The sequence below is a fragment of the Pleurodeles waltl genome, chromosome 4_2 (assembly GCF_031143425.1).
Source record: "Pleurodeles waltl isolate 20211129_DDA chromosome 4_2, aPleWal1.hap1.20221129, whole genome shotgun sequence".
Classification (NCBI taxonomy): Eukaryota; Metazoa; Chordata; class Amphibia; order Caudata; family Salamandridae; genus Pleurodeles; species Pleurodeles waltl.
Genome location: NC_090443.1, coordinates 319,544,050 through 319,561,126, shown reverse-complemented (window position 1 = coordinate 319,561,126; position 17,077 = coordinate 319,544,050). Strand labels below are relative to the sequence as shown.

The 17,077-nt window shown below is 41.8% G+C and overlaps 1 protein-coding gene across 1 annotated transcript in view; it reads left to right on the top strand.

Annotated features, from left to right (window-relative positions):
- The window catches only part of CACNA1I (calcium voltage-gated channel subunit alpha1 I), an 842,691-nt gene that overhangs the window by 733,653 nt on the left and 91,961 nt on the right, over nucleotides 1-17,077 (top strand). The window contains exons 22-23 of the mRNA XM_069231287.1: nucleotides 7,763-7,889; nucleotides 14,616-14,741. Of these exons, the coding sequence (XP_069087388.1) occupies nucleotides 7,763-7,889; nucleotides 14,616-14,741 (253 nt within the window). The remainder of the gene's footprint in view (nucleotides 1-7,762; nucleotides 7,890-14,615; nucleotides 14,742-17,077) is intronic.

Genomic DNA, 17,077 nt, shown 5'->3' with positions numbered 1-17,077 from the left:
CCGTTGCAAATTTGTATTAAAATGGAGTGGTCAGAAATGATTGGTGTTTCTTTTGTTTCTAGCATTCTTTAACTTGTCCTAATTAAAACACAGTTCAATTTAGGACCCTGCTTGCCATTTTAAGAACTCGATACACACACAAACCCTGTTGTGACACAATAGTGCTCACGTTAGTGTATCCAGTGAGTACATTTGGAATAACCAGCAGGGTTCCACCACTCTTAATGATGTAAAAGCTGGATCGTAGGCTTCAAAAAGCGGCCATTGCTGTAAGGCTAATAGCAGGGGCGAGGCTTGGTGAATAAGATTGGGGTGGGGGTTTCAGATTTCCCAACAGTCACGCTGGGATGTCTTGTTAAAACACATTATATGAGAAGCAGGACCTGAGGGGTGTAAAGGCATTGGAAAGATAGAGGCAGCGGATTGTTGGGGCACTGAAAGCACCACGTATTTAAAAAAATATACGTTTATTAAGGCCTTTAAAACAGAGACGGGAGGGAGAGAGTGCATTTGTGTTTTTGTCAGATGGCCATGTAAAAATCCCATCTGACAGACTCTTCATCATGCTCGACTGAAAATCCTTCTACCCAACTACTCACTATAGAATACATTTTTTAGGGGGGTGACACACCCCAAACACCCCCTGGAGCTACGCCCCTGGCTAATAGGGCCTGGAGTGGCTGGGGCTAGGCCACTCTGCATGTCCACATTTTTTCTTTTTCTGCCACGTATGACCTTTTGGCTGACAGATGCTCCTATGTATTTAGTTATGTACTTCCTTATGTGGAAACCGTAATATTTCGAACAGAAACTGTTTTATTAAAGAAGAGTGACAGTACATATTAATTTCAGATGGAACAGTGGTTAACACAAACCAGGTTCAGAGTTTGTGGTGAAAATAAACTATACCTTTTTGTGAGCGTTGACAGAGATGACAGACATACATTTAGATGTGAAAGTACAAGTTAGTCAGATAATGAAATTACTACAGTTTAGATAATATTGTTTGAGGGCTAACTGGGCTAGATAATTGTGTTTGCCACAAGTTCAGTGAGATGTTTCTTTAAGTCGGGCTTAAACTTCTGAATCAACAGTCTGCCCTGATGGCCAAGTGGGCAGAAGGAACAGAATCTCTGGTAAAGAGCCCTCTTTTTAGCACAGTGCCAGGCAGTCAACCTGGTGGCTATTGGAGGAGGTGGCAATTTGCCTAAGGAAAGTGTTCTTGTATTAAAGTTTAGGGTCATGTCTGATGAGGCAGGAAGGCATACTAGTAGAATGTTATAGTAATCCAGTTCGGCGACTACCAGGAACTTTATCAGTACATTGTATATAAGGAGGTGAGAGGCTGTGTCCTATACATTTTTTTAAATATGATAGTGAGGTACAGTAGTGATATAGTTATCATTTCTCACTGATACTGGGTGACTGTGAATAAAAGACTATGCCTTAGTTGAACCACCTTAATCGCAATTGTCTATCTCCTTGGGAGTCGTTTTAGTGGGGGCAGTGACTTGCATGTTGTGAGCACACGAATCCACCTTTAAATACGATTATTTGGTCAGAGAGGGAGCGCAACACTACCTGTTTTTAGCCCAACTTATTCAGGAGTTACCTATTAGAACCAGAACCATCTACTCCACAAAGAGGTGCAAACGAGCCATCAGCTCACCTGTCGTTTTTAAACATGATTTTAAACACCTAGCTTTGTCTGTAGCTGCTTTAATGTGACCCTGGTTATGTGGCCATTGAGGTATGGTGTGGTCAGTGGCTTAGCAAGGTTTCTAATGCCCTAATGCAAGCATGGGAAATGGGGCCTCTCTAACCCTGGTTTAGATAGTAAAAAACACCTATGAGAAATCGACTGCGACAATACCTTTAAGCTCTTCATGAAGGGAAGGCACTATCTCCCTTTATTTTGTAAAAAGAAGGTCAAAGGCAGAGAGCCCCTCACCCATCCACGGGTAACTAAATGTGAAACTCAACAGTCTGTTCCACCACCTCTGCTCTCGGCGTCCATTCTACATCTAACCGTTCATGCCTGACACACACGCTTACCAGGTACTACGTTGGTGTAAATGAGAAAAGGGGAGAGACAGGTCAGCTGAGTCAGAAACGTTCCTCCTGGACCCACCAGGTGATTCCATAACTCTCCAGCGTTCCTCTAATATGTGTACTACTTACCCCTCGCTGGTGATGGGTGATTTCAGCCTTTGCCTGGATGCCACAGCGAAGTGTTGAAACCAGTAGTCCAGTGGCATACTTCTTGTGCACCGTTTCTTTCTGCTTCGATCCTCTCTCTTTCACAGTGACAGCCAATGTCTTGAGAGGCACTTCCTATTCCTTGGGTCGCCTACTTTGTTCAGTATTGCTACAATTACTATAGTTATTTTGTACCAAGTTGCTTTTATTTCGGAGAAAATTATATCCCCTAAAGAATCACAAGAGATTAATGTGCAGAAGGGGATGTTTCTTGCTGGTGAAATTTCCAGTGTGGTCCTGCTTAAGGGGCTTTAAGTCTCTTAGCGAGAAGCACGCAGTAATCTGCCTCTGTAGACTCGTATGCTCTGTTCCGGCATCCCCCATGGAGCCAGCCTTGGCTGTCTTAAAAGCACTTCCCCTTATCTGGAGATGATCCCAGGGTAGTAATCACCTGGCTATCAAGAAAAGTACCCTTAACAGCTATAGAAAAGGCAATTTTCACAGCTGGGATGGAGTTTTACGCACACAAAATACACGCAGCTCTAACTCAACCTTAGAAACCATTGTAGGTTGTTCAGTCTTTCACTGTCCCTTCTAGTGCTCTTACTGAGTGATCTCTCTCAGTAAAGATTTGAAGGCCTTATGGACCAGGATTCCATTAACGAAAAGTGGTCACAAATTACATACCGACTTTTGAAATCTGATTTTGTGAACTGACCTATAAACCATCAAGTCATTTCACAACATAACCATTCGCAGGAGGTCGCAGAAAGATTTGCCTAATTAACATTCATTAGGCAGGTTGCATTTTGCAACCCTCTGTGATTGTAAACACCTGGACTGTGGTTTGCAAGGGACAGCAGACCACCATTCCTCTGTTCGCATTCTCAGATGGGAAACTTTTTTAAATTTTTTTTTTAATTCCTTAAAAAAAATGGCTGGTGCTGTTAAAAAAAAAAGAAAAAAGGTTTCCTGATTGATAAAGCTCAGAAGGAGCAGGCAACCCGCGTTAGGCTTCCAACCCAGTTCCAAAAGGGTAAGTGGTCTCAGGGATATCCCTTCCCCTTTGCGAATCAGTTGCCACCTCCTTTGAGAAGTCGTTAGTTGGTCAGTAGTGTGCAAATGGAATGGCAGCCACAAACCTTGAGACAGAGGCTACCAATTGTAAATTGGAAGGCACACCCCTTTCACACCCCTGGAAATTAGGATATAGTGTTGGCAGCAGAAAAAGCTTTATGAGCCTGAAAAACTTTTATGACTCATAAAATTGGGTTTGTATACCACAAATGGGGATTTTTCATGTTGCAAGCCCAGTTCTTTCGAGAATTGCAGTGTTTGTGATGGCAACATCATTTTGTATACCCGATCCTTAGTCTCTGAACATATTTTGCGAACAAAGGGCCAGATGTAGCAAAGGTTTTTACCCATTCTATGTCTATGGGAAAAAGTGTTCGTACATATGGCCCAAAATGTGATGTTTATAGGGGTATATAAGGCTAACAGTCCATTCTCCTTTGGACTCATTCTGCTATGGGTTTTCCCTAGCCCTCAGGATAACATCGGCCTCTTGCTTCGGGTGGTGTATCTTCTTTTCATTCACTAGTCACTTAGTTCGTTTTTGCGACGTTGCTTTCCAAAGGACACCATTCTTGCATTCATGGTGAAAGAACTGTTTGATGTATTTACCCTCTTGTTGATTATACTGCCAACATATTGCTTAGCAACCAGGTGGTCAACTTTCAACCGTTAGCCGTAGAAACCTCTATGAAACCTGCAGTTCCTAACAGTGCTTGTGTTATAGCAAGGGTTCCTTGGCTTATGACAATTCCTGATCAGTATTTGCCAATCAGTTGTAGTGATGTGTGGAACAGGAGGGCCTAATTGAAGATCGGCAATGGGTCTAAGGGCACACTCGTGGCTCTACGAGTTGATATCTGAGGTCAGTGGTAGCACTCTAGCCTCATCCTTTTAGATTTCACTGCTGCCTTTGTGTGCTGGGTCACCAAGCTTCTATCATCAATTCTTTGTTGACCCTTGGGTTGTTCCTGTGTTATAACTCGTTTTAACTGTCAGACTGTGCGCAGTAGGTGTTATTGGGTCATTTACGTCAAGCCCTTTGTGAACGAGTCTGGAATTCTCCTCGCCTTTTCTATTTGCTAACATACTACAGTTGCCAAGAAAGCCACACATGGAGAACGAGGAGATAGTAATCTTAATATCATCTCTTAACTGTTGAAACCTATTGAAGGAGGGAGGCCTTGCTTCACCCGGGTCAGTTTTGCACATTGTGACCTTTTAACCCTGCTGGCTACCATCGGGTTCTCTGCAAGGCGGCCCAGTAAACTTAATGCTGAGCCACGCGAATGCTCAGTATTGAATTACCAAAGAAACCTGCTGAGTTTTCGAGAGGGAAAAAGAAGCACAACTCTGGAGGGAACAGGAGTTACATGGCCCATCTAAACTATAAGGTGCGGTGTTTCACTCGGAGGCTTAGGCTGCTGAAGTGAGCTGAAAACTGCGAGGCACCCTAGGAAAACATGCTGCTTTCCCCGGTGTTGCAGCACCGATTCCAGCATGTTATTCCCAAAATCTTGTAATGCAAGTCTTGTTATCTACTCGACCCTGTTCAGATGTCTGAAAGGTAGAAAACTATTCTGCCTAGAGGGATGATCTACCCTTGAGGTTATTTCACCCTCATTTTGTACTAATTTGCATTCCCCTATCCTTCTGCTTTTGATACTTGTGGGCAAAGGGAAGTAGAGGTTTCTGGTTCCCTAGCAGTGGAATTCCCTTCTTAAGAACATTTCACTTCGTCCTTATCTTTTTTAAAAGTCCTTAATGCACCTCTTTCTAAGCTTTGAGGAAGCAGTGTTACTGCACCGCAGCAGCTTTACTCGGGGTGGTTTATTGTGCACACAGAGCAGTGAACTGTTTTTCCCTTGCAAATTCATATAGGAGATACCAGCATTACCACAATGAAAAATCCTGGCTCATGGTACACCTGGGGCATATTTATTTATACTTGTTTTACACTGAATTTGCGTAATTTTTTTAACTCAAATTCAGTGCAAAACTAACTCCATATTTATACTTTGGCGCTAGACCCCTTCTAGCACCAACCTTATGGAGTTAAAGTCATTTTTTTAGACGTGGAAACCTATTTGCGTCAATGAGATGCAAGGTAGGCGTTCCCGTGCAAAAAATGACTCTATGGCCTTAGCGCCATATTTATCCCCCGTGCTAAAATCATGCATGGGTGGAGAAGGGGTCAAATAATGGTGCAAAACTTGCTTTGCACCATTATTAAACACCTGGGTCAGGGCAGGCGTTAGGGAACCTGTGCAACTAATATGCCCGCAGGTGCCCTCACCAGGCCTCCGGGAACACCCACACCAGAGGGGCAGCAGAGGATGGGGGACCCCATCCCAGGTAAGGTGAGCACAGGTAAGTATATATTTTTTTTAAGTGCCATTGGGGGCCCTGAAGTGGAGCCCCGTACAAGGCACTGGGTGCAATGGCCATGCCTAGGGGACCCTGGTCCCCTGAGCTGGCCATTGTGGTGGTGGGCATGACTCCTATCTTTTCTAAGACAGGAGTCATGTGGTGTGGATGGTTTTGCGTCAGAAAATGACGCTAGGCTGGTTAGAGTCATTTTTTTTACTCTAACCTGCCTAACATCATTTTTTGGTGCAAAACCCCCTTCTTCCATACCGCCTGCCCCACCCGGCTAACATAATTTTTTTTTACACTAGCCTACCCTTTGCACCGGCTTGCACCATTCCATAAATATGGTGCCCGGCTGGTGCTCAGAAATGGTGCAAGCCGGTGCTAAACATTTTGCTGCAAAAGTGCGTTGGTGTAGTTTTGCACCAAAAAGTATAAAACAGGGCCTTGGAATCTTAACTGTGATTCAAGTGGTGTTTGTGCCTGATTTCAGACTCCAAAGTAATAAAGATGAGTCTTGCTAATCTGAGTTCAGCTTTTGCTTGGTCCTCAAGTTGGTGAGTTCATCCTTTGCACCTTAATATTGGTATTATATTTTAATATTATAATTTAATATTAATATTAATGTCAGGAGTGGTATTTTGTCTCACAAGTCCAGTGATGTAAATTGGGTTGCTGTAAGTAGGGGTATTAAACTTTCAATTATTTGTAGAATTGATTGGCATTTGCCATCCTCTTTTGGTGTTGTTAACAAGAGTGTTAAACTTTCAAGTTCTGGCAAAAGTGTGATTTTGCTTCTCCTTTAGCTTTAGTGAGTGTCATTAGTAAATCTTCCAGTTTTGGTACTTGTGGCTTTTTACAACGCGTTAGGCAGAGTTCAGCTGCAGCCGCTGCAAATCTCAAGGCGGGGGTGGGCAGGTGAGAGAGGGATGGAATAAAAAATAATTAAAAAAAAAAAAAAAACTCCTGTCGTCACCGCCTCCTGCCGCCTCGATCCTCTTCTTGTGTCTCAGCATTCATTGGGACACCTGCACAGGCTCTCCAGCAATCCTGATGCTGCTTTCATGCTAAAGCTAGCATGAAAGCAGCATCAGGATTGGACTGAGAGGCTAGGACTGCCGCTCAGACACAACCCTGGGGTCTGTGCAGTTTCTCCAGCCCAGCTGTTCAACACAGCCGGGCTGGAGAAACCTAAGTGCACATGTGTGTTTTGCCAGCCTGAGACGGCTGGCCAAACACACATGCGCACTCAGGTGCACTCTCTCCTCATCCCCCCTTCCACCTCCACGGCTCAGTCCGACCCCTCCCTGAATATGCTGCTGACTGAGCCAGCAGCTGAAAAATAAAACGATAAAGAAATATTGTTTTATCTTTGAGCTCTTGGCTCAGCCAGGGGGGTGACGCTCCTTGGCAATTGCGAAGGAGCCACCCTGGCAGAGTTCCTGGGATTATTAAACATTAAGTTGATGGGAGTGGTGGTACCTAGTGGCTCTCATTAAGAGTGAATTCGCGATTGAGGTAGTCCTAAACTATAAGGCACCTTAAGTCTTTCGACATAATGCAAGTCCCATAAACCCCTTTCAGGCTCAGGAAAAGCAGGAAGGGAAAAGATTGACGTCTCCTCACACCGCACACCACCTCATACAGAAAGCACAAATGCCGACTCAGACTCCATCTTAATGGACCTGCGAAACTGATAGAGCTGCTTGTGCTCTAGAATCAGGGGCACTAGAATTATGCGGCAGGGTTAGCAAATTAATACTGCCCGAGCAGACGTTTTTCCTCATTAGTATCTGCTTAACACCTTAAGATAGTTATCAGCAACTAAACGCTGATCAGGAACCTTTGCGAAGGGTCTGCCAAAGTGCGGTATCACGACTGGTTCCTTTTTAAAAGTAACTTTTAATTAGTTTGAGCTTGAAACAATACTTTCCTTGAAAAGTAAGTACCACAATTTAAACAACTTATTCAATCTAGTTTCTCATATGTAAGTGTACCACACACATCTTCCCTTTCAAATGGTGAAAGAATTGGATTTGGGCACTTCCTTTCAGTGGTGAGTGCCATCATCCTCTGATTGAGCCAGAAGTGGATTTTCCAAAGTGTTTTTTCTTTGCAGGGTCATCAGCCGAGCTCCCGGCCTCAAACTGGTTGTCGAAACCCTCATCTCCTCCCTAAAGCCCATTGGGAACATCGTCCTCATCTGCTGTGCCTTCTTCATCATTTTTGGGATCCTGGGTGTGCAGGTATGTGTTGCGGCATTCACTCGGTGTACACAGTCCAGATGATATTCCCATGGTTAAACATAGAGCTTCTATATCCACTGGTGAAAGCCTCTATGTATAGTCATCATTTGCGTTTGAGGTTCAGTGGCTTCCACTGCGATTCCTACTCATGCACAGATTTTTCCTCCCTCTATCATCACTCTTACTTCTGTCATGTCTTGCTTCTTTGCTCCCAGTTGACCTTATTCCTGGTGCTGCTGTCAGTTTCCTTCATTTTATTTCTCCTTGTTCTCCTTGTTTTTGTTCCTTTATCTGTTACTCTTATTCCTGTTTTTTCCTGTTTCTGTTCCTCTGTTTGTTGCTCCTGTTCCTGCTTCCTTTCCCTGTTTCCTGTTTCTGTTCCCCTGTCTGTTGCTACTGGCTCTCTATCTTGTTTTCTGTTTTTAGGTCTCCCCTCAAACAGCACATTCGCTGCAGCTTACAAGACATTTTGTTAGCTTAATGGGCACTTGGAGGTCGCCCATTGCCTGGCCGTATTGTCAGTTGTATTTCCTGGTTCCTGTGTGGTTAGGGCATGCTATCTTCACGTTCTGTTCATGTGTTTCCCCATCTCTAGAACATGGACCAAGTACTGCTTCCTTTTTTTGGGAGTGTCCTTTCTCTTTCTATCTTGGCCTATTTTTTTCTTCTACTTGCAGCACTTCATAAGAGTGTATGTGTTTTTAGGTTGTCTTGCTTCTAGTTTTGCTCTGTGCTGTTGCTTTCACCGTCTTTTTCCCACACTTGTGTTTGTTCCCTTTTAGCTTTCAAACCTCACCCTATCTACTCTTTGGTGCATCATGACATCAGAAGGCTACAGATTGTTAGCACAACTTATAACAATTATTTCAAAATACATTAGTGGCTTATTGCTGTTAAGTCACCACTTAGTTTATAACAAAGCGCTTCTTTGGTACTTGTTTCATGATCTATAGGATGTCTAGGGCATCATTAAAATGTTTTATGCAAAAGAACAGATTGTGTTTTTAATTGGTTTCTGTTTGTATGGTTACGGGTTGTATAGAACATTGTAGCGTGAAAATAACATATGGTAAAACACTTTTTTGCTTGTTTGGCTGCTCGTATTAGGTTTCCTCCCATAGCTATGTACATTGTAACAAAGATTACCATACCATACAGAACAATGGCAGGTCGTGCCATACCTTACAATACCATACTATACAATGATAGTTCATCCTATCCGATACCATACCACACAGTATCATAGTATGTAATCACTGGCCAAACTGTACAATGCAGCCCATACCATACTGTAAAAAAACTGACCATACCATACTATATAATGAAAGGCCATGCCATACCATGCTATACAATGGCAAACCCTACCGTACCATACCATGGAATACTGTACTGTGTAATGCCATGCTTGCTATACTATGCCACACCATGCCATGTAATGTAGACCATAACAACTGCACAAAACAGGTTATACCATACCACACTATATCATACAATACCATACCATGATATATCATAACATACCTTACTATTCAATGACAGGTCATACCCAACCGTACTGTATAATGGCAGGCAATAGCACACCATACCATTTGATACCATACCATGACAGACTATGCCATACCATACTATACATTGCAGACCATACCATACAATACCATACAATACCATAGTTTGTAATCACTGGCTGTACTATAAAATGCAGACCATGCCATGCCATACTGCAAAAAACAGGCCAATATCGTACCATACTATACAATTGAAGGCCATGCAATACCATGCTATACAATGACAGACCCTACCGTATCGTATCATATGATACTGTACTATGTAATGACATGCCTTACCATACCACACCATACTATACAATGCAGACTATATCATACCATGCAGCACAAAACAGGCCATACCATACCACACAATATTATACAATACTATACCATGATATATTATAATATACCTTACTATTCAATGAAAGGTCATACCACACCATACCATATCTTACTATACAATGGCAGGCAATACCACACTATACCATACGATTCCATACCACAACAAACCACACCATCACAAGCCATACCATACAATGCCATACTATACAATGACAGGCCATACCATACAGTACTATAAAATAACAGGCTACACTATACTATACCATAGTATACAATGACAGGCTGTAGCATCTCATACCTTATGATACAATGACAGGCCAAACCATACTGTACTACACAAGGACATGTCATTCCATACTGTACCATACCATGCCATACCATACATTGAAAGAACATCCCATACCGCACTACATCATACCATTACAATGGTACTCCATGCAATACAATGACAGTCCATACCATAGTCATACCACACTATACTTTACAATGGTAGAACATACCATACTATACAATTACATGCCATACCAAACTATACTATACGATGGCAGGCTACACCATACCATACCATACCATACCATACCATACCATACCATACCATACCATCTAGAGAATGAGAGGCCATACCCTACCATCTAAAGAATGAGGCTATATCATACCTTACTATACAATGATAGACCATGCCATACTATACAATTACCAACCATACCATATCATACCATTCCATAATATACTATACAACAGGCTATACCATACTGTTACTTTCCATACATTATTATACAATGACATGCCATAACGTCAAGTCATACCATACCGTACCACACTATAGAATTACAGGCCATACCATTCCATACCCCATGATACAATGATAGGCCATATGATACCATAATATACAATGACAGGTTATACCATCCCATACTGTACTACACAGTTACAGGCCATACCATACTATACAATGACAGGTCATACCATGCAATACTATACAATGAGTTTCCATTATATACTATACAATGACAGAGCATACTATGCTGTATGACAGTCCGTTTCTTACTATGCTATACAATCCCATGTCATACCATGCCATACTGTTATATACAATGTCAGACTATGCCAAACCATACCACACCATACTATTTATTGAAGGACCATGCCATACCACCCTACACAGTGACAGGCCATATCATACAATACCATACTGTACTATAGTATATAATGACAGGCTAGACATTAACATACTATATCATACCACACCATACCATATCATACCATACCGTACTGTACTTATTAGGTTAATAAAAATCATAAAAGCACACATAAAACAAATAGAATATAATTAAAACAAGAATAAATACATAACAATACAGTGCAGAAATTCATGTCAAGTACCCAAAGTCTAAAATTATCATATCCATTAAAAGTCTCTTTCTAATCCTAAGAGCCCCTTTTAAGAAGCTCGCTATGCTGAAACAGATAGGAGGGCTATGCAGCATTTGTAAATAGACCAAGGCTGGCCTTTTAACAAGGGGGCTATATATCATAGCTGCAGGGATCTATAATGATCACACAAAAAGATGAAAAGCAGGGTGTCTTGAAGGAAAAAGTTGTCACAGGAGGAAGGACCTCTGTCCTCCACCTTATGTCTGCCTTGCGGAAACACCAAAGACCAATGTGACAGGTTCAGCCTAAATCTAGTAAGCAGATAACGGTGACAAGCTGACAAAACTATGGCAAGATAAGGATCCATAGATGGACAAGTTTTTGACATGATACATGACTGCCCCATAGGTTTTGAGAGTTCCAACACCTCTCTTTCTGAGCCCCTGGTAAAGAGAAAGTTCTCCTTCACCTAAGTCAAATCCCTCTTAGTGAAGGCATGCAGGTGTTCAAATAAGTCTGGGCGACCCAAGTTATACTTTGAATCCGTGATTAATCTAAGCCATTGGGATGTGTAGTGCTCTTTCTAATATCAAACAGTCCTCCATTACTACTCTGTTTAGGGCTAAAGTGGGATTACACCAAACCCTGATCTATCCGAGCAATGGAGCGAAGGTCAATAAGTCCCCTATGTAACCCAGGCCCAACTCTTCATGTATTATGTAGGAGGGTGCAGATTGTGGGACAACCAACAGTTTTCTAAGGAATTTATTCTCAACAATCTGTAAATCTCTTCCATCCATGTAACCTCAAATATCACTCCCATAACTGGCAATTGTGATGCATTTAGCCTGGCAAACCTTTATTAGGGCCTGCACTGACCTGGCCCCCAACCTTCTAGCTAAGTTGAGAGTTGCGGCTGCTGCTCTCCAAAAGGCATTCCTTTTCAGCCTCCTTGAGATACTCATGAACATCGCTCATCCAAAAGGATCCCCCGATATGAAATGGTGGGGGCACTGGAGAATTCAGTGTCACCTCCATAACATTTTTTCTGGGGTTTCCATATCATACCATCACATACTATATGGTAACAGGCTATAACAGACCATATTATATCACACTATAACATATCATACCATACATACAATTCGATACAATGACACGACATACCATACCATAACATACCATACAGTCCAATAATATAAAATGACAGGCCACACCTTATTGTACCGAGCTGTACCATATCATGCCAAAACCATACAATATTATGTATTGACTGGCCATGTCATACAGTGCCAAATTATACAATAATAGGCCATACTATACCACACCATAAAATGACAAACCATACTATACAATGACAAGCCATACCATAGCATATTATACGACAGGCTATTCTATCCCATACCATATTATGCAATGACAGACCATAATATACCATTCTATACAAAAAAGAAGCCATGCCATGCCATGACACGGCTTGGAAAAATCACACCATACATACAATACAATGAAAACTCATAACACATTATACTACACAATGACAGACAATACCGTACCATACCATTCTATGCCATACCATAATAAACCCTATTCTACCATACAATTTATCAACTGGCCATAAGATACTATACAGTGACAGTCCATACCATACCACACCATTCCATACTGTACTACACAATGACAGGTCACACCATACCATAACATACAATGAGAGAGCACGCCATCCCATACAATACAATGATATGGCGTAATATGGCATAAAATATCATAGCATACAGTACCATAAAATATGAGGGCATAGCATACCATACTATTCAATGATATAACATAGCAGACCATATCCTACTATACAATGACAGGCCATACCATAACATACTGTACAAAGACAGGACATATGATCTCATACTTTACGATTCAATGATAGGCCATACCATACCATATTATACCAAGGCAGGTCATACCATAGTATACTATACCATTATACGATGTCAAGCTATATGTTTACCATACCCTACCATACTACTTAATGACTGGCGATGTCATAACATAGCATACTATACAGTGACAGGTCATACCATACCATACCGTACCATACTATACAATGACAGGCTGTGCCATACCATACTCTACCATATCATACTATACCATGCCATATCATACCATACTATTTATTGACTGGCCATGCCATACAATACCATACAGTACAATGACTGGCAATACCATACCATACCTCACAGCACCATAACATATAATGACAAGCCATACCATGCCGTACTATACCTTACCATAATATACGTCAGGCTGTACTATACCTTTCAATACTATACATTGGCCATATCATACCATCCAGTACCATACCATACCAAACCATAACATACCATACAATGACAGGGCTTACCATAGTCATGCCGTACCATACTTTGCAATGGCTGACCACACTACACAATATAATGAAAGGCCATACCATACTATACTGTACAATGAGTGGCCATACTATATTTTACAATGACAGACTGTACCATACCATACCATATGAAGCCAGGCCGTACCATACCAAACCATACTACACCAGTCTATGAGAAGTCATACCATAGCATACCATACCTTGCTGTACAGTAACAGGCCATACTATTGCATACCATACGATACAATGATAGGTCATACTATACGGTACTGTACAATGACAGGCCATACCTTACTAAACCATACCCTATTATACAATGACATGCTATTCCATACCATACCAACGATAGATCTTACCATACCATACCATACCATACAATGACAGGCAATCCACACCATCTCATACCATACAATGCCAGGCCATACCATACTATACAATGCCAGGTCATACCTTACTGTACCATACTATACAGTGGCAGACCATACCTTACTGTACCATACCATACAACGAGATGCTATACCATACTACTTGGCACATAGACAAAAGCCAGTAGATCTCACTTTGCCCTTGCTTTTCTATCACCCAGTTGTTTTCCTATGACACATATGCACCCCATGGGAAAGACATGATTTCAATTGTCCATTAGTTAATTCTGGAGCAGGGTCATCAGCTGTAATTTCACCAGGACACTAGTATGGCCTGGAGCAGGACTAATGTTGCTTGCTACTTTTGCTGTGATCTGATCTTCTCTTCCTTTGTTTCCTTTTCCAAAAAATCCTATTTGTGTTACTTCACACTTTTCATATTTCTTACCTTCAATTTTGTCCATTATTACCTTTTTCTTTTTAATACCCTTCATTCATCTCTGTTCCTCTTTCCCATCCCTCCCATTCATCCCATCCCTCGTTCCCCTTTTTCCCTTCTTTCTGACTCTTATCTCACTGCCCCCTCCTTACATCTCTTGTCTTTCATTCACCACATAAATCTACTCCTCCCTGCATATTCCTGCTCCTCCCTTCTCTCCCATCAATCTCTCCCCTCTCCAACCCCATCCCTCAGCTCTTCAAGGGCAAGTTCTACTACTGCCTAGGCCTGGATGTACGAAATGTGACCAACCGCTCCGACTGCGAGAGCCAGAACCACAAGTGGGTCCATCACAAGTACAACTTCGACAACCTGGGGCAGGTGAGCCGACAATGTCAGTGCACCAGCGCTTAGAGCATGAAGGACCTCCCATATGCTTTATTACACTATTCACGGGCTCTGGACCAAACAGAGAACAATAATCTCAAGGATTCGAGTCCTAAATGTGTGCTTTAGACATCATTACTGGGCAATAGCAAATCATTAGTAATCAGAAAGCGAGAAACAAATAACCAAGATAGTAGCAAGTGTCAGTTATGGGTCAGTTGAAGCCCAGTAACTCCTCCTTAAATGTTGCTGTCAGTTCGTAGATAATTGGAGGATTCTTCCCCTTCCTCCAAAATGTCTCCAGCATGCAAGGGATTCCTAAGTGAGATCAGAAGCGAGTTGAAGGCTCGCTGGAAGGTAAGAATAAGAGCCACGCCACACTTCATAAACCACACAACCTGAAAGTAGATCAGTGTTCTAATGATTAAGCCAGCACAATACGTAGAGATTCTTTAGGAGTGCCCCTCAGTTTGATATTTACTTAATGCACATCTTCAGTTCACTGCTAAACAAGCCACTTCTCGTGGTTTAAAACTTTACAGTACTCCTATTTACTTACACAAGACTTTAGGCCTGATTTAAATGTTGGTGTAAAGGCCAACCTGAACGTTCACCCGCTTCATTTAGTCAGACTGGCCATCAGTGTATAGATGGCGGACACTACTCCACCTCCACTACCTACCCACACCTCTGAGGGCCTAGTGGAGTAATGGCCATCGGAGGTTTGGGCATGTGCCACCCACCGTATTAAGAATGGGAGGACAAACAACTAGTTTTCACTGCCCGTCACTTCCAAGGGGCAGTGAAAACCTTTAAATGACCCACATGACATGGGAGGATGCTCCTCTGGTGAGACGGTCATTGTTTTTTTTATTTTCAAAAATAAATTTCCGTTTTAGGATTCCCGCTTTGGGATTTTCCTTTTGAAAATAAAAAATTTAAAGTTTAATTTATAGTTCCGTCATGTTGACAGAGCTGTCCATCAAACTCACAATGCATTTCCAGGAACCACTATGTCAGTGGTTCCTGAAAATAGAAGAGATGCCGGCAGGGGCATCGCACATCTCTGAATACAGCGGGCGGAGTACCCTCGCCATGGCTGGAGTAAAGTACTCCGCTATGGTGATGGTTATTCCTCCGTCCTCCTAAATGTAAATCTTCCCTTCAGTGTTGTCACAATACCTGGCTTCCAATCGTCAGTTGACAGACCTCATGGTGTCTCAGTTGCTGGCGTAAGTGCACCTCACCTCTACAAAACCAAGTGCAGTCTTGTCTAAGATACTATGGTGTGATACTAGCAATCCCTTCAGGAGGCTATATCTTCCATCTCAATCTTCTGCAGGCCTCTGGAAAGTACCTGCTTCTGTCTTACGGTCTTGCCAGCCGTCTGTAACTGCCCCCCAGTTAGGGGCCTGCTGGTCAGAGACATATGACTGTTTGAATCGTGGAGAGATTCGACATATTGCCCTTTCAGTCGGTTCCATCTGTCCTGAAGTCCACACACGGAGTGACAAGCTCCCACAGTACAGTTTGTACACTGCATGCGGTTGCATCCCAGCAAACGCTGAAAAGAGAAAAGCAATGACACTTTTGCAGAACAGGTTTTCCTCTGCGGGATTCAAAATCATGCTGTTTTGTTAAGTAGCAAAATATTTAAAATATTTGTGTCCTAAAGCATTGGAGAAAGTGGTATCAATGCTTGCACCTCGTTCCCCTGCAAAAAGGAACGTTTAATCCATTCCTTGCTCAAAAAGGAAAATGTTTTCGGAACAAGAATATATCTACAAATGTAAGTTTTGAAATGTATCTTATTTTGAGATCAGCTTATAAGATGCTCTAATATTACTATATCTTATGGAACAATGATTAACACGTCTATCAACAAAACCCCTTACATAGCTGTATATAATATTTAGCAGCAAATAATATGTAATTGTGAAAATGGTAGACATGTGAATATTCTCGTTTCTGCAACAAAGGTTCTGCACAACTGCAGGGCTCCCTGCACACCCTCAGACATTGCACAGTTCTAACAATGTATGAAGCGGTTTTAGGCACTTTAAAAAGGTTGGAATTGTTAATTAAGATGTTTTTAACGGCTTTTGAGATAAAACAGCACATTATAATGATTAAATTCGCAGGTCTAAAAGTATAAAAAAATATGAGTTGGTAAAAAAATATATAAAGGTTTTTGGGGTTTAACATTACTTTCTGCTAATATAAAACATTATCTTTCAAAGAAAAGTGACTGTTTTGGTGGAAAAGACAACAAGTATGGGTTTGTGCTTTTTTTCTGAAAGTTAGCAAAGGATAGACATCTGTACCTTTTA